The sequence below is a fragment of the Ochotona princeps genome, chromosome X, assembly GCF_030435755.1.
Source record: "Ochotona princeps isolate mOchPri1 chromosome X, mOchPri1.hap1, whole genome shotgun sequence".
NCBI classification, from domain to species: domain Eukaryota; kingdom Metazoa; phylum Chordata; class Mammalia; order Lagomorpha; family Ochotonidae; genus Ochotona; species Ochotona princeps.
The window spans coordinates 31,444,954-31,469,170 of NC_080865.1; the positions used below are offsets into that span (position 1 = coordinate 31,444,954).

A 24,217-nucleotide genomic window follows, 5' to 3' on the forward strand; every position below is an offset into this window, starting at 1 on the left:
GATGGAAGACTTCTGTCTCTATCTTCTGTAACTCTGCCTTTCAGATAAACAAACTATTTAAATAAGAATTGTTTTATATGCCAGTAATGGATATACCTCAATATTGTTTTAACTGGCATGTCTACATAGAAAGCTTGAAACTGTTTCCTGTTAATTGTGTGTTCTACTTCACTGACTTGTCTGTTCATTTCCTGGTTATGTAGTCACGCTGCTAATATTCTGATACATGAAACAAACACTGTCTCCTCTTTTTTTTTTTATTTTTCTTGGATTCTTTTATTCAGACGTTACTCTTTAGATAGTAAAACCAAGTGGTGACTTTTCTAAATTTATAAAGTTCTCCCACCCAGGAATCAATCAGCTTTCTATTAGCCTTATTTTATGGTTTCATTTTGTAACAATATTCCCTATTCTTTGCCATATAATTTGTCCATGAAAAAGTTTACTTACTATTCTAGATCAGTTCCCAGTTTCACAGCTATGTCTTCATATTCTTGTCTATTTTTAGCAATAAGCTCAAGACAACCTAAGCAAGTGAGCTGGGAAGCGGCAACTCGAGAAGCAAGAGTCTCTCCTGTAATAGAAAAGAGAACTGTACATCTGAGAATATAAAAAATAGCACACATTTATCAATGTTATTTATGTTAAGCATCTACACAATACAGATAAGTAAAATGCAGCCAAGTATTCAGACTTGAATTAATCTTATTTTCTATTATCTTGGTTTAAATATTGTTCCAATATACCCAATTCCACCCAGGAAGAATTATCCCAGGAGATTTTTCAAAAAAAAAAAAAAAACCACTCAGTGGTGTTTTTTTTTCATACTGCTATAATTTGTTGTTGTGGCTGTGGTTGTTGTGGCTATTGTTCTAATTCATACCAGTTGTTGACCTTGTTTCATGGCTTCTCATTTATGGAAATGTATAGTGATGGAGTACTGGGATCTACCACATCCAGAGGTAGGGGTACAATGCAACATTCATCCCTGTTTCCAAACAAAAGATGAACTCCCAATGAAACTGTTGGAAATGTGTAGACAAGGCGATGCCAGACTGTCTGACACTATCTGTACCAGCAATATCAGGGTACACTTAAATAAGAGACTGATGGAATTATGAATCCTTATGAAGGACTATACCACAGCAATGTGGGGAAAACCTGTCGGCGGGGAGGGAGTTTGGGGAGGAATTCCAAATTAAAAAATAAATAAATAAATAAAACACAGAAAACACCAATGATTTTGCCCAGTGATCAGCAGCTTACCTGGCATAGTCACCATGGGTGTTCCTGCCCAGAGGACATCCATCCCCGTGGTGTGCCCATTACAGAGTGGAGTATCCAGGCAGACATCAGCCAGCTGGCCTCTTCTGACATGCTCTTCTTTAGGAGCCACAGGTGAAAAAATGATCCGGTTCTGAGGAAGGCCCATGTTCTGTGCATATTGCTGAATATTAGGTTCTCCCACTGCTGGAAAACGCAACAGCCAAAGCACACTATTGGGAACCCGCTTCAGAATCTAGAACAGGGAAAATAAGAATAATTACCAACAACAGGTGTGCCCTTCTCAACAGAGACTCCCATAGATTTCTAATAAGTCTACCGCACTCTATTCTTTTCCTCCAGCAAGTCTACTGTGTACCAAAATCTTCCTTACATCAATTAAATTTTTATTCCTCTTCTGCTGAGCTGTCCCCAGAGAGAATTTGAAAAAAGACAGAAGACTGATGTTAGAAGATGTAAATTAAGTTACTAATCAGCAAAATCTAAGGTAGCTATACCATGCAGGAACTGAAAACAAGCAGTGGGTTTTGTTAAACAAATTTCCACTTCAAATTTGAACTGTGCCACAATAAAACAGCAAAGTTAGTTATGTGATGGCACATTGCCAAGTGCTTAATGGCCAAGAGCTGAGCCAGGCTAAAGCCAAGAGCCCAAAACTCGATCCTGGTCTCCCACATGAATGAACAGCAGGGACTCGAGGAGTTGATCCATCACCTGCTATCATCCATGGAGGCAGAACAGTAGGAAACAGGATCAAAAATGAAGCTATGATTCAAACCAGGTACTCTAATATGGGAGACGATTATCAAAGAGGCACCATATATACCCACCGCACCAAAGGCCTACTCAAAGGGTACTTTTTCTGTTAAGGGGCCAGATAGCAAGTATCTTTGTGGCCACATGAGCTTTCACAATTGCTCAACCACTGTCACTTGAAAGTAGACACAGACAGTATGTGAACAAACAGGCAGGGCTGAGCCAATAAAATATTTACAAAAATAAGCAACAGGCTGGATTTGGCCCATAGGTCAGTTTGTCAACTTCTGATTTTCGTTTCTATTTTCTCAAGGTACCATGGAAATTCACAATCCGTTCTGTGAAAAACCATGAGAATGGATAGATTTCCAAATTCAGAATATTTCATATCTTAAATAGTACAGTGCAAATATATTACAAAATACCCTCAGTGGCAACTCTATAAACATATTAACATCTCTGCATTGAAATGCTAAAATAGTCATAACAAATAAAAAGACAATCAATAACCTAAGTGAGCTTAGTAGTTTCACTGCCAAATAGACATGATGCAAACTTATGAAAGTTTGGGGCCAGCACAATGGCTCAACTAATCATCTACCTGGCATACCATATGGGCGCCAGTTCATGTCCTGGCTGCTCCTCTTTCCCATCCAGCTCCCTGCCTGTGGTACAGGAAAGCAGTGGAGAATAGTCCCAAGGGCTTGGAATCCTGCACCTGTGTGGGAGGCCTGGAAAAAGCTCCTAGCTTTGATTGGTATAACTCTGGCTGTTGCAGTCATTTAGAGAATAAACCAGTGAATGAAGACCTTTCTCTCTGTCTCTCCCTCTCTCTGTAAATCTCCCTTTCCAAAAAACAAAACAAAACAAAAAACAAATAAATCTTCAAAAACAAAAAAAAAGACAAAGCTTTCAATTTTCAAGATTTTTGAGTACTAGAAAATGAGAATTAAGGTTATATGACCATAGAGGGGTAGAACTGTATGCATCTGCTTCCTCTTTTTTTTTTAAGATTTATTTTTATTGGAAAGTCAGATATACAGACGAGGAGAGAGAGAGGAAGATCTTCCACCCATTGATTCACACCCAAGTGACTGCAACAGCTGGAGCTAAACTGATCCGAAGCCAGGAGCCAGGAGCTTCTTCCGGGTCTCCCACGCAGGTGTAGGGTCCCAAGGCTTTGGGCCATCCTTGACTGCTTTCCCAGGACACAAACAAGAAGCTTGATGGGACGTGGAGCAACCAGGACCCAAACCGGCACCCATATGGGATCCGGGAGCATGCAAGGCGAGGACTTTAGCTACTAGGCTACTGCACCAGGCCTCACCTGCTTCCTCTTTTACTCCACCCTCCCCTTTCCTTTGAAAAAAAAGAAATGGGTGGAGGAAAAAAAAATGGGCGGAGGAAAAAAAACAGGTATTGGGTGGAGGTAAAAAAAAAAAAAAAATCAATTAAGGAATTATCTCTAGAATACCAGCAGGCAAACTGTCTCATTTGAATCCTAGGGATTAGCCAACTATGGATAGCTAATATCCTGTTTATTATACAAACAGGTCTGAGGAACTGATCAAGAAAAATTGGTGCAAATAAATTCCTGGTTACAACTCTATAATCTTACAAAAATGTTAAACACAGATAAGGTGGGGAGAGAGGGGGAATATGGATATACATGACAGCTTTTTTGTTATCACTTAAGTCCAGAAGATGACAAATTACAGCCTCTGAGCCACATCTGGCATGTTGCCAGTTTTTGTAAATAACTTCTTTGGAATACAGCCATACTGATCTGTTTATACTCATGCTGAATAGATGCACCAGAGTACAAACCACACAACTGAAAATATTTACTTCTGGTCCTTTAAGAAAAAACTTACTGATCTCTGACTTAGACATAACACCATTTTGAATATATAAGTGTAAAATTAAGATAATGTGATACTTAGATGCTGGGAGAGGAATCAAAAATGACTGAAAAGTGTACAATAGCTCCTAAATGAAGATAGGGAATCAACCTGAGCAAAATGGTCTGCATATACTCACATTCGCCCACATTTGCAAAGTAGACGGATCGATTTTATACAACTGATTGAAGTTACAGTACACGATGGCATCTTCCGGCAAGCCATACTGAGAACGGGTGGTTACAATAATGGTACGGGGAACCTCCTCACCAGTTGCAGCTTTGTTGTTGATCTAGAACAAGGAAAAGCATATGATTTGACTTAAATCCAAGACAAGTCCCTCTGTTTTCATGAGTATCTGCATCTTTTGGATAAAGGAATCATTAAGATGCAAAATGGTATTAATTCATGTCTTTAATAGAAAATATTCATATTTTCAGTTAAAAAAGGAAAATTGTTGCAACATTCTTAATTTGAGAAAGACTACACTATGAAACATTTTGCTCTAAGCATAAAATTCCCAGAACCCCATTAACAATTCAACAGCAAGCTTTTACTCACGTTTTTCCTCATGAATGAAATACCTCTTTTCTAAATCACATTTGCCTTTCAAGGCCAAAATGAAATATCCCTCCAAATGGTCTCTTCTTCTACTCATCTTTCTTCACACCAATCATCACTTCTGAGCTTTTATTTTATCTTGCAAACCCACACATGTGACAACTGCCCCACACAGTTATGTAATAATTCTAAGCAATACAGCTTTTCAACAGAATTTTCCACTCCTAAGAGGTCTAGGATCCTAGGTTCACACTCCTTAACAGAAGTAGGTACTCATTTATTCAAGAACACAATAGATTATTTGTGGAGTGCATATTACCATTACTGTGGTTAACACATGTGCCTTTGAATAATTCAATTCACTGAAGGACACAGACAATATAATGTCTCATGCTGAATGTAATTACATTATTTCAAATATTATAAAAATGCAGCAGAGAGGGGCCCGGTGGCATGGCCTAGTGGCTAAAGTCCTCACCCTGAATGCGCCGGGATCCCATATGGACACCAGTTGTTTTTTTTTTAAAAAAAGCCAATTTTTTTGAAGATTTATTTATTTTTATTACAAAGTCAGATATACAGAGAGGAGAGACAGAGAGGAAAATCTTCCGTCCGATGATTCACTCCCCAAGTGACCACAACAGCCGGTGCTGCGCTGATCCGAAGCTGGGAACCTGGAAACTCTTCCGGGTCTCCCACGCAGGTGCAGGGTCCCAAAGCTTTGGGCTGTCCTGGACTGCTTTCCCAGGCCACAAGCAGGGAGCTGGATGGGAAGTGGAGCCGCCGGGATTAGAACCGGCGCCCATATGGGATCCCGGGGCTTTCAAGGCGAGGACTTTAGCCGCTAGGCCATGCTGCCGGGCCCTGGACACCAGTTTTAATCCTGGCAGCTCCACTTCCCAGCCAGCTCCCTGCTTGTGGCCTGGGAAAGCAAACGAGGACAGACCAAAGCCTTGGTACCCTGCACCCATGTGGGAGACCTGGAGGAGGTTCCTGGCTCCTGGATTTGCATCGGCACAGCACCAGCCATTGCAGTCACTTGGGGAGTGAATCATCGGACAGAAGATCTTCCTCTCTGTCTCTCCTCCTCTATGTATGTCTGCCTTTCCAATAAAAATAAATAAATCTTAAAAAAAAAATACAGCAGAGAGGTAGTAATAGAGTAGGGTGCCAGTGGAGTAGGGTTGCAGAGGTTAGATTAATTACAGGAGCAGACTGTTGCAAAGAGAGATCTGAACTAAAAAGTCCAAGTACAATTTAGCCAGGGAATAGGCTAGACACTTCACCAAATCATAAGAGTAAAGCCACAGGCAGAGAATAATGAGATATTAACACAGTGAACCATCCCTAAGCAACCTGCTGGCTGAAAACCAGTCACTTTTAGCTTAGTAAGATACCAATTTCTACTGACCTCATATACTCATGTGTTTACTTCCTAATAAATGTTTGCTTGGTGACACATGCAATGCTCCCATTATTCTTTTCTCACCTGTGTGGTTGCCAAGCCATTGCTAATACTAAACCCATTAATTGTTATCTGAATTTGTCCTCTGTTAATCATTTCAATAACTGCTTCGGCAATAGTGTTCATAGGAATGACAGGCATGTTAAGAGCTGTGTTACTGCTGTCTGCATTGTCTCCACCATCAGGACATTTCATCTACAAACAAACAAACAAACACACAAAGGATACAATACACATTAGAAAAAAGATCCCAGGTGCAATTAAAGTTACTTCACTGAGAATACCAAGCAGAGTCTCACCTTCACAATTTTTACATCTGGTAGACTATCAAGAAATGCTTTGAGGTCGATGCCATTCAGAACTATCCGATTGTCATAAATGTGCCCATTGGACTTAAAATCAATGACTGCTTTTTTCTAATAGGAAAAAATAGTTCAGACACGTTTTAGGGTGTGCACGGACAACACGAAGAAAACGAATGACTACAATTCCTTGAATTCTTACTGCCCCCATCACTGTTTCCTACTTACCTTCAGATGAGGGAACATATTAGCATGATCTCCAATAAAGAAAGTGTGGGGCATATAAGCCAGTTTCTCAGAATATTGCTCAGCGACTTCCGCTGGTGACGTTTCTTGATCAGTGATGATATAATCCATGAAAAGTGCACCGCTAGTCCCAGGATAACCAAGCCACATTGCCTTCAAAAAGAGAAAGACCAGAAACCGATCAAAAACCTTCATCATTATACTTATCTCTAAACGCAAAAAGCCGCATGCATTAAAGGTGGACACATCTTTTTGTATATGAATCACATCTCAATACGGCAGGGGTTTTTTTGGGGGGGGGCAGGGGGAGAGTATTGTGTGTTTTTTGTTTTGTTGGGAAAACTCATTAAAAGGTTCCAAATTGAAGGGCTAGCATTTTGGCAGTGGGGTAAGCCGCTGCCTGCAATGCCAGCATCCCAAGAGTGCTAATTCAAGATCCAGCTCTTCTACTTCCAATCCACTTTCCTGCTAATGTGCTCAAGAAAGTAGTAGAAGCTGGGCCAAGTGCTAGGACTCCTGCCACTCAAGCTGGAATCCCAGATGAAGCTCTTGGCTCCAGACTAGCCCAGGTCCAACCATTGTTACTTGGGAAGTGAGCCAGAGGATGGAAGATTGATCAATCTCTAATCTCCCTCTCCACAACTCTGCCTTTCAAATAAATAAATCTTTGAACAAAAGAGGTTCCAAATATAAACAAATGAAAGCTAATTTCTTTAACCAAGGACAACAAAGTATTAGTTTAGCCATCTGATATATACTAAAATGCTTTTCCAATTTGTGTGATAGACCAACTGGCTATAGTTCGACCATAACTGCATGTCTCCATCCATGTACATATCCCCAGAAGCACTGTACTGGGCACTCAAAATTGTCCCAATACATTTCAAATAAAACACAAGCATGTGTGTTGTACCATTTCAAATGTCAGCTGCAGTCTAATACACAATTCCTTTACCTGAATAGGAGCTGGTCTGAGAGCAAAGAGTTCATTTCGTGCACCCTTGGTATAACCATTCATATTTACAAGGATGTGAATTCCATCCTGGTGGATACGATCAGCTGCTTTTCCATTGCATGGAATCTATGAAATGGAAAATAAGAATCCAACACATAGAATCTCAGAATAATTAGTTTTAACAGAATTCAGATTCCCAGAAGCACAAATGGTCAAGAACAGAAATTACACTGATAAAAGGCAAAATACATGTAAAAATCATGGACTCAAAACGTAACAGAAACAGGACACAGAGGAAGGAGACTGACAATAAAACCTCGGTAGAGGAACAGTGTGAATAAAGAATCAAGTTAAAGTACAAGTTAGGTTTAAAAATGTGACAAGGGGCAGGTTCTGTGGTGAAACAAGACAAACTGCCACATGGAATGGCTGCATGCCACATCACAAAGCCAGTTCAAGTCCCAACTACCACCTTTCCAATCCAGGTCCCTTTTAATGTCCCTGCAAAGAAGCAACCAATGACGATTCCTGCCACCCACACAGCAGATCACCTAGGAAACCTGGTTTCAATCTGGCTCAGCCAAAGATATTAGCAGTGAATGGAACCAGGGAACGGAAGCACTCTGTTGCTGAACTCTCATTTTATTCTCCCTGTGACTCTTTCCAATAGATAAATAAATCTTAAAATAGATATATGGCAAGTAGGTCACTTCTGTCTGGTACAGGGTTCACATGAAGGCAAATGCTACCAGCAAAAAAAAACAGGCCAGCATGTGGCAGAGCAGGTCAAGCCACTGCCTATGATGCAGCCACAAAAAAATCAGCACTGGTTTGAATCCAAGTTGCTACATTTCTAATCCAGCTCCCTGTCAACCCACTTGGGAAAACAGAGAGAAAATGGGCTGGGTGTTTGGCCCCAGTAACCAATGTAAGGCCCTGGATGAAACTCCTGGCTCTTGGCTTTAGCCTAGCCGAGCCAAAGCCATTTGGGATGATCTCTCTCACCCTTTCTTTTTTTAACTTCGAGTTTCAAATAAATAAATGAATCTTTTCGGGGGACCCAGTGCAATATCTCAATTGGCTAATCCTCACTTCTAATCCAGGTCCCTACTTGTGACCTGAGAAAGTAGTAGAAGATGACCCACAGCCTTGGGACCCTAAACCCATGCGGGAGACACAACGCCTGGCTTTGGACCAGCTCAGCTCTGGCCATTGTGGCCATGGCAGCCATTTGAGGAGTGAATCAATGGGTGGAACAGCTCAATCTTATCCCTCCTTCTCTCTGTAAATCTACCTGACCAATAAAAATAAATAAATCTTTTTAAGAACAAACACACACATTTTTTTAAGGTATTAAAAAACAATGTTGTGGCAAATTGAGTAAGGCCATGAAAGCCATATAAGGGTTCAGATTTTAGTCAATGACAGTGAGTAAAGTTGTCAGAGATATAGTGGTATTCTCTTAGTCACAAGAGTCCAATCATGCATCAGAAATACAAGGCTGGGAACAGCATTGTGGCATAGTGCGTTAAGCCAGTGCCTATGGCACCTACATCCTTGAACACCATTCCACTGCCAATCCAGCTTCCTGCTAATGTGCCTGAAAACGCAGCCAAACATGACCCAAGTGCTTGGGGTCATGCACCCACGGGGCAAACACGAAGGACACTCCTGGTTCCTGGCTTCTGTTTGGCCCAGCTGTGGCCATTACGGCCATCTGGGAAGTGAACCACCAGATGGAAGATTTCTTTGTCTCTCTTTAATTCCCTCTCCCTTTCTGAACTCTTGCCTTTCAAATAAATAAAACAAATCTCTTTTAAAAATTAATGAAAAGGGCCGGGTGGCGTGGCCTAGCAGCTAAAGTCCTCGCCTTGAACAAACCGGGATCCCATATGGGCGCCGGTTCTAGTCCCAGTAGCTCCACTTCCCATCCAGCTCCCTGCTTGTTTTTGGCCTGGGAAGGCAGTCCAGGACAGCCCAAAGCCTTGGGACACTGCACCCACATGGGAGACCCGGAGGAAATTCCTGGCTCCTGGCTCCGGATCGGCGTGCATCGGCCCGTTGAGGCTCACTTGGGGAGTGGATCATCGGACGGAAGATCTTCCTCTCTGTCTCTCCTCTCTGTATATCTGCCTTTCCAATAAAGATAAATAAATCTTAAAAAAAAAAAAGAACCAGATAAGATGTGGGACAGATACACACAGAAACCGAGGTAGGGGGGTTCTGTGGAGGATTACTTGGGGGACAGGGGGTCAGGGCATGAGGACCAGGCCTGTGGCAGGCTGAGCTGATATAGGCCATAACAACATTGGTTAGGTGAGCAATGAGGCTGGGGGGGTAGAACTGACCAGGCATCCAGCGGTTTGTGCATTGGCTAGTTCAAGTGACAGACTAAACCTGACCCTGCACTGACTGGTACACGCAGTGACCAAGTCTGAGGTCACACAGATGAGGTTTCTTGGGGACTCCCCAATTAGATGACTGGACTCAGACACCAGCCAAAGAGAAAATCACAAGATACGCGATCCAACCTTGGAGTGCATATACCAGGACTGGGCCTCACCAGCTGCCTATGCCCATGCAGTACACAGGATGCCCAGATGCACACAGGAAACATGACAGCCAGCTTATCTAGGCCAGTATAGGACCTAGAGTGCCTCATCACAGGATAAAAAAGCAGAACAAGTCAGATGACTTTCCTGGCCAAACTTTGCAACATGTTCCTGGGTCTGTGGATGCACTAAAGTGGACTTGATGAGCCAACAAAGCTTAGCAAGATTTTCTCAATCCTAGCACAACAAAGCCAAAGACATCTATCTGGGAACCATCAAAACCACTCAAGTAACACCATCAGAACATTCTTGCCCACATAGAGGTCTCCAACGCATCATCAAATGACTCCCCCATCCCTAGGCTGCTAATGTAGTTTGACACCAAGCAGTGGCCCCCCGCAACCTCCCCTGCAGACAGGAAAAAAAAAAACTGAAACATTTGTTCCACCTACTTTCTTCAATTCCTGACCCTCCCTACCTTAATCGCTGGTCCACATGGGAATATATTCCTCATCTAAACCATATTAAAAATAAAATTTAAAAGTTAACATAAGTTTAAAAAAAAAGTTAACATAAATATTCAAGGAAAAAATTCTATCTGAACTGAACATACACAGATGCTTTTCATGTCATCTTTCTCTGAACATAAGAACAGCTACTATTTACATAGCATTTACATTGTTCCCTGCTTTATGGAGCCCTGCACCTATGTGGAAGGCCTGGCTGAAACTCTTGGTTTCAGCTGTTGCAGCCATCTAGGAGACAGCCAGCACATGGAAGATCTTTCTCTCTCCCTCAGTCTGCCTGACTTTCAAATAAATACAAACTATTTTTAAAGATTTATTCATTTTATTACAGTCAGATATACACAGAGGAGGAGAGACAGAGAGGAAGATCTTCCGTCCGATGATTCACTCCCCAAGTGACTGCAACGGGCCAATGCGTGCCGATGCGAAGCCGGGAACCTGGAACCTCTTCCAGGTCTCCCATGCGGGTGCAGGGTCCCAAAGCATTGGGCCGTCCTCAACTGCTTTCCCAGGCCACAAGCAGGGAGCTGGATGGGAAGTGGAGCTGCCGGGATTAGAACCGGCGCCCATATGGGATCCCGGGGCTTTCAAGGCGAGGACTTTAGCCGCTAGGCCACGCTGCCGGGCCCAACTATTTTTAAAAATACAAACTATAGGGGGTCCCCTAGCGGCTAAAGTCCTCGCCTTGAACACACCAGGATCCCATATGGGCACCAGTTCTAATCCCAGCGTCACTGCTTCCCATCCAGCTCCCTGCTTGTGGCCTGGGAAAGCAGTCCAGGTGGGCCGAAAGCCTTGGGACCCTGCACTCATGTGTGAGACCCAGAGGAGCCTCCTGGCTCCTGGATACAGATCAGCTTACCATTGGCGCCTTTTAGGGAGTGTACCAGCAGATCTGTCTTTTCTTCTCTCTCTCTAATTCTTCCTTTCAAATAAAAATAAATACTTTTGGGTCTGGCACAATAGCCTAGTGGCCAAATCCTTGCCTTACATGTGCCAGGATCCCATCTGGGCACCGGTACATATCCAGGCTGCTCTACTTCCCATCCAGCTCCCTGCCTGTGGCTTGGGAAAGCAGTCGAGGACAGCCCAAAGCCTTGGGACCCTGCACCCACATAGGAGACCCAGAAGAGGATCCAGGCTCCTGGCTTCAGATCGGCTCAGGTCTGGCTGTTGCACTCACTTGGGGAGTGAATCATCAGATGGAAGATCTTTCTCTCTGTCTCTCCTCCTATCTGTATATCTGCCTTTCCAATAAAAATATATCTTTAAAAAAAGAATACAAACTGTATAGCCACAGTTCTATTCAAATTTGCTCAAAATAAAAATGGTGGAAATGCTAAGGGTTTCACTTACCTGAGAAAGATCAATGAAATGATTGGCTTCTGCCATCACCTTCACTCGGAAGTTTGTGCCATCATCGGGACTCAGGGCATAACAGAATACCTGAAGGGATACCACAAGGTATATTTAACAACTTGGGCTCCCGTCTTTCCAAAACACACTGGATTTAGCACCTTATGATGACAATAAGGCCACCACTATGAAGTTTTATGTTGTTTTCAAACAGCAGTGATTCTAGAGAATCATTAGCCTTACCTCAAATTTCTCTGGATTGTGCATGCCTGGAATAGACTGCATGAGGTGAGAAGTAGGATGGTTCCCAAAGTCAGAGCTCACGTATCCTACACGCAGCCGACCATCACTGAGCTTCAAGTCTTTTGGATGTTCATATGGTGGTTTATGAAGGACATTAATCTGCCACAAAAATCCAGTGCTTGTTAGCAAAGTTGGGTCTACACATTAATTTTCATCTGTGAAAACTGGCTAAAAACACACCAAAACTACATCTCCAATTTTTCGAAGTCTGCCCACGACACTTCATCTAATCCATAAAATCAGCACAATGAAACTCAATAGCAGCTAACAAGCTGTTATTTCTCAACTTAAACAGTGTTCACTAGTTAATTCATTAAGGCATACATTGGTTTGCATATTTTTTGCATCTGGGTTTTTGCTTACAACAGAGAGATTGAAATAAAAGAATCATACCTTATCTAAGCAGAGGTTCCCATGCCTCTCAGCAATGGCCTTCCTGAAGCCATGAGAAAGGGGATAGAGCATACTATGATGAGGATGCACAGAGGGCAACCTATTCTTCTCCAGCTGGTCGGCCACAATACTGACCAACTTCTTCATGCGCTCATCATAGTCTGTCCAATCACAGACAATCTAGGAGAAGTTAAAACACAACAACTGAGAAAATCTCACAGGACGTAATATCTTTTGTCTTTGACCTAATGCCACATAACCTATTAAAAATACTGTTTCTTTTACAGGCACTTAGCCTACCATTTAAGATGAAACCCAGCCCCAGCAAATTCTAGGTTCCCATTAATACGGCTCCCACAGATTAGTACATTATCACTAAACGAAGCGGGTCCCTAACATTCACATGGGAGATACAGACTGAGTTCCTGCTTCCAGTGCCAGCTATTTTGGACACCTGAGGAGTGAACTGCTTGATGGAAATACTTTTGAGTGCTTTCTCTTCTGGGGAATGAAACAGTTAAGGGAAAGGGAAGTCAGGCCTGGATTAACACACATTAACAATGAAAAAATTATTTTAGTGACTATACCCTAAAGGCCAGTTACTGCTCTGTTTTTCTTTACCTGTAGGCAATGAGCCAAGTTACAATAAGCATCAGGAAAATCAGGTTTAAGTTTCAGAGCTGTACGGTACGAAGCTATTGCTTCTGGAATATTCCCTGAATCCTGGAGGTACACAAAACGGATGGTAAGAACATCCCATAAAAATCAGACATCAGGTGCTAAGACCCATTTCCTCTAGTAAATAGCAGTACCTTGTGAATGGAAGCCAGGTTACTGTGAGCATCTGCAAATGCTGGGTTAATCTGGATGGCACGAGTATAACACTGCAAGGCTCCCTGAACGTCCTGCATCTCCTTTAATGTGTTTCCCATATTAGAGTAGGCGTCAGCAAAGGTAGGGCTGATTCTGAAGGACACAAGGGTTTTACTTCTCAACGGCAAAAGTCTCTAACTCCTTTGTACTGGTCCCTTTTGGTGTTAAAATCCACTCCATACTTGTCAAAGGCCAAACATTTCAAATTCGAAATTAAATTTAGTAAGTGTCTTACCGGATAGCCTCCTTATAATGCATCAGAGCTTCCTGCAGTTTTCCCTGCTGCTGCAATACACTTGCTAAATTTGAATGAGCAGCAGCAAACTCTGGGAAGACCTATAAATGAGTCAAAACCATAACTGAAGTTTAAGCAAAAAAAAAAAAAAACCAACTGCTGAAACAGCAGTAATATTTAGTACAATCTTAAGAACTTTATCCAAGTATCTTTATACCACTAAGCCTCATTTTGAAGGCTTTGCAGCTCACCCACTCCGTCCTCTATTTTATGCCTCCCCTTGTTTTCAACATGGTGCAGTAGACCTCTCAGTTTATGTTGAGCACTCCAGCACCATCGAAATTTCTCTATTCCAAACTCCTAGCCCTAGCAACAGTCATTAGAAATGGTATTTGTTTATTCACTGGTAACGTCTCGTTAACTGTGACTTACTATTCTATTTTACTGTAAAGGTCTTATCTATCCATAAAATAATGAAGTCTGAAGACAGGAATTTTCCTGAATGTCACATAGATCTTCCTATCACAGCTTTGACACTCTTTGAAATAGTTCAGGCCCAGCGCAATGGCTCAATCAGCTAATCCTCCCCCTGCAAACACCAGGATCCCATACGGGCACCAGTCCATGTTCCAGCTGCTCTACTTCCCATCCAGCTCTCTGCTTGTGGTCTGGGAAAGCAGTGGAGGATGGCCAAAAACCTTGGAACCCTGCACCCGTGTGGGAGACCCAAAGGAAGTTCCTGGCTCCTGGCTTAGGATTGGCTCAGCTCTGGCTGCTGCAGCCACTTGAGAGTGAACCAGTGGATGGCAGATCTTTTGGTCTCTCCTTGTCTCTGTAAATCTGCCTTTCTAATAAAAATAAATAAATCTCAAAAAATGATTGGTCCAATGAGTAACACCCTTAAACCACTTGTACTTTTGCCAAAGGTAGATGACATGGTAAGCCTGCCTTCCTTCTACCATCTCATAGACTAAATACCCAGCCTCAGCAGCCTCAACGTACTTCTAATGCTTTACGATACAAGCGAACGGCCTCTTCAATGTTTCCCTGTTCTCGTTTGATATTTGCTAGATTGTTCAGAGAGTCAGCATGAGTGGGACACAAACGGAGTGCAGTATTGTAACAATCCTCCGCTTCAGCAACCTAGAAAACAAAACAAACTACTCAAACACTACACGTAAGAATCATAGAGCTACCAATGATACTGTTTTAGCAATTTTAAAAATTGCCTTGGAAAGCTGGTAATGCTCCAGAAAAAAATAATATTTCCAATATTCATCCCATTAAAACTTCAAAGCAAACCAACATACCATATCAATACTCGTTAACAAAATGTACAAAAGAACTTTCTTAATCCTACCAGATAAAGAAAGAGATGGAATAAAAGTCCTTACACTGCCCTTTTCCTTGAGAGCATTAGCTAGGTTGCAGTAAGCATCAGGGAAATGTGGCTGTAGTTCAATAGCTCGCCTGTAGGTATCTATTGCCAAATCTATCAGGCCTTGCTCATAGTACACACAAGCCAGGTTGCCGTGCACCACTGCATGATTTGGACTCAAGCTTAGGGCGCGAAGATAAGCAGCCACAGCTCTATAAAAATAAAGAAATATAAATTAATAAATAAAACACACACACAGCCAACTCATCTTTAATAGATGCCTTGCTACAATTAATTCAGGCTGCAGAATACCAATTAACCCGTTCTATGCTATATCTCAAACCCAAATCATATCTTCATCAAATTAAGAAATGTTCGATTCCCACATAAGAAATGGATTTTCATTTAATGACTGAAAGTCAGGATTCATATGGCCTTCTGCATCACATCAAAGGAATAATCGAGGGACCAGCACTGTGGTACAAACGGGAAATCAAGCCACCACCTATTATGCTGCCATTCCTTATGGAAGCTACTTCATGCCCTGGCTGCTTGACTTCCAATCCAGCTCCCTAACGGCCTGAAAACACAGAAGATGCCCCAAGTGTCTGCGACCCTGTACCTACATGGAAGACAAACATGAACCTGGATCCTGGCTCTAGCTAGGCTGTTTGGACCAGCTGGGAAATGAACAAGCAGATAAAAGATCAATCCTTCTCTTTCCCACTTTTCTGGCTTTCAAGTACATAAATATAAAAAAAAAACTTAGTTAAAGAGATAAGCATTTCAATAGTTCAACAATAAAAAAAATTCAATTTAACTCTCAACGAGATGAACAACAGCTTTGAGGAAAGCAGACAATGAAAACTCAGGCAACAACATCTATAAATAAAAGGTAACCACAGACATTACAAGCTTGGAGAAACACACTAGAAAAGTGTTTTAGTGGACCATTATCACGATTTCAAAATAATGCAGACGTGAGAACTTCATCAAATAGAGCACTCTCTTACCTGTCAAAAATGCGTGCCTCTTTCAATACATTTCCTAAATTAATATAAGCATCCAGAAAATTTGGGTCAAGAGTGACAGCCTAAAAGTACAAAACAGAGAAGTTTGCCCGATTAACTTCCAATTACACTTTTATGAAAGATTTATTTTTAATTGAAAGGCAGTTACAGAGAGACGGAGAAACAAGACAGAGATCTTACATTTGCTGGCTCATTCCCCAAACAGCTTCAATGGCTCCAGTCAGGCCTATCTAGTATAAGCCAGGAGCTTCCTCCAGGTCTCCCACGAGGGTATTAGGGCTCAAGGACTTGAGCCACCCTCTGCTGCTTTCCCTGGCCAAAAGCTGTGATTGCAAACGAACAACTAGGACTTGGACCAGCACTCATGTGGGATGCTGGTGCCACAGGAGGAGGATCAACCTACTATGCTACAGCGCTGGTTCCACAACTATACTCTCATTCTAAGGTCATTTTAGACCTCCAACTGACTTTCTAGGCAAAATCTTATGATTAAAATCTAATTATTTAGGGGCCCGTCGGTGTGGCCTAGCAGCTAAAGTCCTCGCCTTCAACGCCCCAGGAACCCATATGGGCGCCGGATCTAATCCTGGCTGCTCCACTTCCGATCCAGCTCCCTGCTTGTGGCCTGGGAAAGCAGTCGAAGACGGCCCAAAGCCTTGGGACCCTTCACCCATGTGGGAGACCCAGAAGAGGTTCCAGGTTCCTGGCTTCGGATCGGCGTGCACCGGCACGTTGTGGCTCACTTGGGGAGTGAAACATCGGATGGAAGATCTTCCTCTCTGTCTCTCCTCTCTGTATATCTGACTTCATAATAAAAATAAGTAAATCTTTAAAAAATCGAATTATTTAGTATCTTCATTATTTACAAACCTCAGTGTTTATCAAAGCAACTTAAGACTCACATTCTTATGAACAAAATGGGACACAAAGAGAAAAATTAGATCGGATCTGCTCCAGTTTTATTGAGTTGTAAATCTTCAAACATAAAAAAATCAGAGCAGAATAACTTTTGCAGATCATATATTCCAACCTGCCAACTCCTCCCCCGCAACGGCCAGAGCATTTGACCAACTCCAAAGACATCATTCCATTTGAAATTATTCCGGGGATGGCATTACGGCATAGCAAGTTAAGACGCTGCCTGTGATGCCGACATCCCAAATGGGTACTGGTTCATGTCCTGGCTTCTCCATTTCTAATCCAACTCTCTATGAATGGCTTGGGAAAGCAGCCTAAGATGGTCCAAGTTGGGCCTGCTACAATGGCCTAGTGGCTATATCCTTGCCTTGCACACACGGGAATCCCATATGGGCGCCAGATGGCCCAAAGCCTTGGAACCCTAAACTTGCATGGGAGATGGGGAAGAAGCTCCTAGCTCTGGATCAGCTTGGCTCCCTTCAGTCGTTGCAGCCACTTGGAACTGAATCAACAGATGCAAGATCTTTCTCTGGTATGTCATTCTCTTTGCAAATATACCTTTCAATTAAAAAAAAAAATGGGCCCGGCGTGACAGCATAGCAGTTAAAGTCCTCGCCTTGAACGCACCGGGATCAAATACGGACACCAGTTCTAATCCCAGCGGCTTCACTTCCCATCCAGCTCCCTGCCTGTGGCCTGGGAAAGCAGTCGAGAACGGCCCAAAACTTAGGACCCTGCACCCGCAAGGGAGACCCGGAACAGGCTCCTGGCTTCGGATTGGTACAGCTCCAGCCGTTGCGGCCGCATGGGGAGTGAACCATCGGATGGAAGATCTTCCTCTCTGTCTCTCCTCCTCTCTATATCTGACTTTGCAACAAAAATGAATAAATCTTTAAAAAAAAATTGTTAAGTAAAAACTTGGGGGCCCAGCGCAATAGCCTAATGGCAGTCATCAGTTCTAATCCTGACTGCTCCACTTCCCATCCAGCTACCTGCCTGTGACCTGGGAAAGCAGTCAACCACATCACAAAGCCTTAGGACCCTGCACCCACGTGGGAGACCCAAAAGCAGCTCATGTTTCCTAACTGGCTCAGCTCCGGCTGTTGTGGCCGCTTGGAGAGTGAACAAGCAGTCAGAAGATCTTCCTCTCCATGTCTGCCTTTTTAATAACTAACTAAAATAAATAAATAAATAAATCTTTTTAAAATAAATACAATCAAAAGATTGTCCAAGTCCCTGGGTCCCTGCCACCAAGCAGGAGAATGGATGAATTTCATGGCTCCTAGCTTCAGTCTGGCACAGCCCTGGTTTTGTGATCATCTGAGGGACCCAGTGGATGAAAGATCTCTCTCTCTCTCTCTCTTCAGTGCTTTGCCTTCCAAATAATCTCCTTAAAAAAAGAAAGTATTTCAACATGTATTTCAGGGGCAAGGCAAGAATGTTCTCCTAAGCGGTTGACATCACTGGCCCAGTAACAGTTACTCAGTCGCTTGTGACACCAATATCCCACATCTGAGTGTTAACTGGAGTTCCTAGTTCTATTTCTGTCCCAGCTTCCTAATATTTCTAGGAAAGCAGTAGATGATGGGCAAGTAATTGGGCCCCTATCACCCACGTCACGGACCCAGATGAAGTTCCTGGCATCACTGGCTTGGGCCTGGCCAAGACCTAGCTGTTGTAGTTAAGACAGTTTATAAATAGATAATATTTCTTGGCTCCCTCTGCAAACTCTGTCACTCTACCATTCAAATAAATATTTTACAAAGAAGGGAAAAAATGGCAGCCAGCACTGTGGCACAGGAAGTTAAGCTGCTATTTGTGACAGTTCAAACCCTGGTTGCTCCAAAAACGATCTAACACTGTTATCATGGCCTGGGAAGGCAGCAAATGACAGCCCCTGCCACTCATGTGGAACTCCAAGATGGAGTTCCCAGCTCCTGGCCTTCACCTGTGCCACACCAGGCCATTGTAGCCATTTGGGGAGTGAACAAGTGAATGGAAGATCTCTCCCTCGTGTCACTCTGCCTTTGCAATAAATTAATAAATTGTTTTGTCAAATACTATTTCCCTTGTCCTCAATGCTGCCCCCTCAACAGCCCCTAGTTACCGCCTTTCTACTCTCATTTTGTTTTTTAAGCTTCCACATGTGGGCCCGGCGCCGTGGCCTAGCGGCTAAAGTCCTTGCCTTGAACATGTCCCAGGATCCCAAATGGGCACCGATTCTAATCCCGGCAGCTCCACTTCCCATCCAGCTCCCTGCTTGTGGCCTGGGAAAGCAGTCGAGGACGGCCCAAAGATTTGGGACCCTGCACCCGCGTGGGGGACCTGGAAGAGGTTCCAGGTTCCTGGCTTTGGATCGGCACAGAACCGGCAGTGGCACTCACTTGGGGAGTGAATCATCGGATGAAAGATCTTCCTCTCTGTCTCTCCTCTCTGTATATCTGACTTTGTAATAAAAATAAATAAATCTCTTTTTTTTATTAAAGATTCCACACGTAAGTATAATCATCCAACATGTTTGTCTGACGGGCTTATTTCACTTCACATAAAGCCCAGCAATAAAAGCAGAGAGATAAATTAACATTACATCAAATTAAGGATCATCTATGCAGTGCAGACAACCCACAAACTGGATGAAAACCTTTGCACACCATATCTAATAAAAGGCTGATGTCCAAAATACATAAGGAACTCACACAAGAAAAAATAAATCATCTGATTAAAACTGGACAAAACATCTGAACAGACATTTCTCATCAGAGAGAAAGAACTGGGGCCAGCCTGTAGTAAACCCTGTAACGACACTGTCTTCGATAACAGCATCTCATGTGGGCACAGATTCAAGGCCTGTTTGCTCCACTCCCTGATAATGTGTGTAGGAAACAACAGAAAAATGGCCCAAGTGTTTGGGCCCCTGCCATCCACATAGGAGACCCAGCTGGAGTTCCAGGCTCCTAACTTCAGCCAGCCCCAAGCCTGCTACAGCCATTTAGGGAGGAAATCAACAGATAAAGGATCTTTCTCTCCCTCTCTCTTTCTCCTCTTCTTCCTCCTTTCTCCTACTCATCCACCTCCTCCTTCCTCTCCTTCCCTCTCTCCAACTCTTTCAAAACAAATAAATCTTTAAAATGTAAATAAACGTTTATCTTAATCATCAAAGGAAAGCATATGACCTCACTTGTAACAGAATGGGTATGATCAAAAGGACAATTTTAAGTCTTGGTGGAATATAGGAAAACACTTGGGTTGGTGCCGTGGAATACAGTTAACACTGCCATTGCAATAACACTGGAGCTTTCTCAAAACATTCACTATCCTCTTTTTCAAAATGAGCTACTCCAGGGGCTCAACAGACTGATACTCCACCTGCAAGCACCAGCAATCCATATGGGCACCAGCTTCACGTCTCAGCTGGCTCAGCTTCCAATCTAGCTCCCTGGTTACAGCACAGGAAAGCAGAGATAGCCCAAAGCCTTGGAGCCTGCACCCAAGTGGCAGACTCAGAGGCGGAGCCTGGCTTAGGATCAGCTCAGCTCCAATCATTGCAGCCATCACAGGAGTAAAACAGCACATGGAAGAGCTTTCCGTCTCTCCTTTTTCTCTGTAAATCTGCCTTTCCAATAAAAAGAAATAAATCTTTTAAAAAAAAAAACTGAGCTTAAAAAAAAAGAGCTGCTCCCTATTATCTTCCAAAACTAAACACTATTTCTAGTATAAACTAGTATGATGGATTTAAGAAAAGTTGACAAACTTTACTATATTTTATATCATATTCCTATTAGTCACTGGAAATCTCAAAATTACTTCCTGAATTCTTCTGATACAATCTGAGTAATTCTGACACAAAGATATGAAAAGATATTCAAAGCAAATTTAGTGCATCTACTGCCAGACGTAGAATCAGCTTTTTAGAAGCCCAGTTTCTGTTTATTTAAAGTAAATACACCTAGGACTGGCATTGTGGAACCACAAGTTAAACCTCGGCCTATAATTCTGGCATCTCATGTAAGTGCAAATTCAATCAAGCCTCACTAGATCCACTTCTGATCCAGCACCCTGAAAATGCACCTAGAAAAGTAGCAAAAGATGGGCCCAGTCCTTGGCACTCCTGCCACTCATGCTATACACCCCAAATGGAGTTCGAGGCTCCTGGCGGCCTCCCTTGTAACAGTTAAGATTCTGTCCTTTCCTTTCAAATAATCTTTACAAGAATGTTTCTAAGTGAGTGTTCAGCCATGAGGCTGGGGCAAAAGGAGCCCCCTGCAGCGTGGTGGTTGTAGGTAGTGCCCGAGCCAGGCCTGAACCAATGCTTGGGACTCAGGTTGTGATCACTGCTGCCACGTGGGGAGCGAGTCCTAGGCTTTGGTCAGCCAGTGCGCCTATTGGGCTCCAGGCTCAGCCTGCTGGCCATCCAGTGGCAAGCTATAGGGATTTTAGGGTATGTAATTGCTGCTTAGGGACATCCATGGATAAGGCCAACGTGACTATAGGTGAGGGATGAATCCTGTGTGACTCCCAACGACGGGGTCATGAAACTTGCTGACAAGCGTGGGGACTGAGATCTGGTGGTTGACAAGGTAGCGTTCATAAGATCCATTTTGGCCAGACTGATTCACCAGCCCACATGGGAGTCCTGAGATGGGCTGTTAGCACACAGCATCACTGATTGCCACACACCAGTCCACATGAAAGCTATGGCTGGGGCCTGTCTGGCAGTGCTAGGTACTAGCACCTGAATGAGTGTTGGAACATGAGGATGGGTCACATTCGGCAGTGTCATGACATAATCAGCACGTGAGAGAACCAGGTCTGGAGGTAGATTCTGTGGGGGATGTGTGGGCCCAACCCTGTGGAAATACAAATCCCACTGGTTAGCTCAAGAGTAGGGTGGTGATGGGCTGAGCTAGGTGTGAAACGGCTCGGCTCTGGTCATTGTGACCACTTGGGAAGTGAACCAGCAGATGGAAGATGCTAGCTAAGGCAGCAGCACCTGAATGTGCATCCTAAAACAAGGTGTGGGGTGGGCCGGGCTGCAACGTTCAACACCTCGTACAAGGCCAAAATGGAAGGGCAGACTATGCTGAGCACTGGCCTAACACCTACTGGCGTGTATGAGATCTGGGTCTGGGAGTGGGTCAACTGGAAGAACTTGGGAAATTCCCATAGTGGGTCACAACTCTCACTGATGATCACATGGTCCAGGCCTGGGGGTCGGGCAAGCTGGGAACAGTAGCTCCAAAGGCTGGCTAATGTGTGGACTGGTTATGGAAGGGGGCAGACCGGGCAGGGCCGAGCAAACCTTTAGCTCATAAGCAAGAACAGAAATGAAGATGGAGCACAGGTCATGCTGAGCTAGGCTCTTACACTGGCTGGTTTGCATGAGACAGGGATGCCAGGACACAGCATCGAAGGCAAAGGCCAAGACAGGTGAGGGGCTATGCCAAGCTGGGTCAGAGCAACCACTGGCATGCACACGATCTATGGCTGGGAACAGGCCTGGTTGGCTGGGTTGGGGTTCCCACTGGTGAGGGCATGGGCCAGAGTGGGGGCTGTGTTCTGCTCTGGATATGGCTGCAGTGTTCCTTGGCACAAGTGTGGACTTGGGCTGGGCATTCTGAGCCTGGCTAGACTCCAGCACCATCTGGGTGCTCTGGAGGACCAGGGTAGATGTGGGACAGACTAGGTTAGGTCTCTGCCCCTACTGAGCCATGTATGAGCTGTGTCTGGGTATGCACAAGCCTTGGCTGGGCTGAAACATCCAACAGTAAGAGCCGGAATGGGGTGAAGACCAGCAAGGAAAGGTCGCCTCTTCGTACCAAGGCAGCAGGTAGACTAAGTAGGGCTGGTCCATGGACCCACCAATATGTGCAAGATCTGGCATTGGGACAGGTTCTGATGGAGAAGCCTGGGCAACTCTTCTGTCAGGACACAGTCCTTGCAGGTGAGCTCAAGAACCATGATAGGGAGCAGCCCAGAGCAGGTACCCACCGTCATGCATTTGGCAGAGGTCATGGCAGACCAGGCTGAACCAGTTCACATCACCTGCTGGCGAATTTGAGCACCAGAATAGAGTGTGGGTTGTGTCAGGTTCAGATGCAACATATTTGGCTAGGACAGGGTGCAAGCTGGGCTAGGCTGCACAAGTGCACATGGAGGCTATGGCGGGCCATCAGAACCGGCAGAGGACACCAGGTAGCACAACTGAGGACGGAGGACAGAATAAATCGACTATCTGCCCCAGCAATGTGTTGGCAGTTAGGATCTGGGCAAATGGAGACCCTAAGGTGGACTATGTTAACCAGTGGATTCTGGAGAGATCTCATCGTGCTTAGAATGCCAAGACTGACAGCAAATCCGAACTGTTGAACGATCAAAACCACTTGAGCAGTGCCCTTGGAGCATGTCCCACATCGGGGATTCTGAGATGGGGTGGGAAGTCGAGTGGGGCTTCTCCCTTTATCTCCCTCCTAACCCCAGATATACACACACACACACAATGTGGAAACAATGGTCTTACCCACTTGCCTGTAGCCCTTGACCCTTTGTGCCCTAATCAACTATGTAAAGATTATCAAAATAAAAGAAATAACAACAACAAAAGAAAAAAAGAATGTTCCAAAGATATAAAAACATTTGGGGTTGGTGCCATTGCATAGCGAGCTAAACTCCTGACTTCAGATCAGCCCAGCTACTGTAACCATTTGCCAAGTAAACCAGTGCATGGGAGATCTCTTTGTTTCGCCTTTTCTCTATGTAAACTCTGTCAAACTAAAAGAAACAAATCTTTAAAAAAAAAAAACTTTAATTGTGCCCGGCGCAGTAGCCTAGCAGCTAAGGTCCTCTCCTTGCACACATAGGATCCCATATGGGCGCCGGTTGTAGTCCTGGCCACCCTGTTTCCCATCCAGCTTCCTGCTTGTGGCCTGGGAAAGCAGCCGAGAATGGCCCAAAGCCTTGGGACCCTGCACTTATGCGGGAAACCCAGAAGAGGATCCTGGCTTCTGGCTTCGGATCCTCGCAGCACCAGCCGTTGTGCTCACTTGGGAAGTAAATCATCAGATGGAAGATCTTCCTCTCTGTCTCTCCTCCTCCATGTATATCTGACTTTCCAATAAAAATAAAATACATCTTTAAAAGACAAATAAAATATAAATTTAAAAACTTTAATTATAAAAAAAATG

The 24,217-nt window shown here is 43.8% G+C and overlaps 1 protein-coding gene across 3 annotated transcripts in view; it reads right to left on the reverse strand.

Annotated features, from left to right (window-relative positions):
• Nucleotides 1-24,217, reverse strand: part of OGT (O-linked N-acetylglucosamine (GlcNAc) transferase) — a 47,761-nt gene that overhangs the window by 7,571 nt on the left and 15,973 nt on the right. For all 3 annotated transcript variants that reach the window (XM_058658989.1, XM_058658988.1, XM_058658987.1), the window contains exons 6-21: nucleotides 16,101-16,180; nucleotides 15,104-15,299; nucleotides 14,712-14,852; nucleotides 13,710-13,810; nucleotides 13,414-13,567; nucleotides 13,223-13,324; nucleotides 12,602-12,781; nucleotides 12,149-12,307; nucleotides 11,906-11,995; nucleotides 7,471-7,596; nucleotides 6,498-6,668; nucleotides 6,267-6,383; nucleotides 5,992-6,162; nucleotides 4,081-4,233; nucleotides 1,267-1,519; nucleotides 451-574 (exon numbers count right to left, since the gene is read on the reverse strand). In XM_058658989.1, coding sequence (XP_058514972.1) covers nucleotides 451-574; nucleotides 1,267-1,519; nucleotides 4,081-4,233; nucleotides 5,992-6,162; nucleotides 6,267-6,383; nucleotides 6,498-6,668; nucleotides 7,471-7,596; nucleotides 11,906-11,995; nucleotides 12,149-12,307; nucleotides 12,602-12,781; nucleotides 13,223-13,324; nucleotides 13,414-13,567; nucleotides 13,710-13,810; nucleotides 14,712-14,852; nucleotides 15,104-15,299; nucleotides 16,101-16,180 — 2,318 coding nt within the window. The remainder of the gene's footprint in view (nucleotides 1-450; nucleotides 575-1,266; nucleotides 1,520-4,080; nucleotides 4,234-5,991; nucleotides 6,163-6,266; nucleotides 6,384-6,497; nucleotides 6,669-7,470; nucleotides 7,597-11,905; nucleotides 11,996-12,148; nucleotides 12,308-12,601; nucleotides 12,782-13,222; nucleotides 13,325-13,413; nucleotides 13,568-13,709; nucleotides 13,811-14,711; nucleotides 14,853-15,103; nucleotides 15,300-16,100; nucleotides 16,181-24,217) is intronic.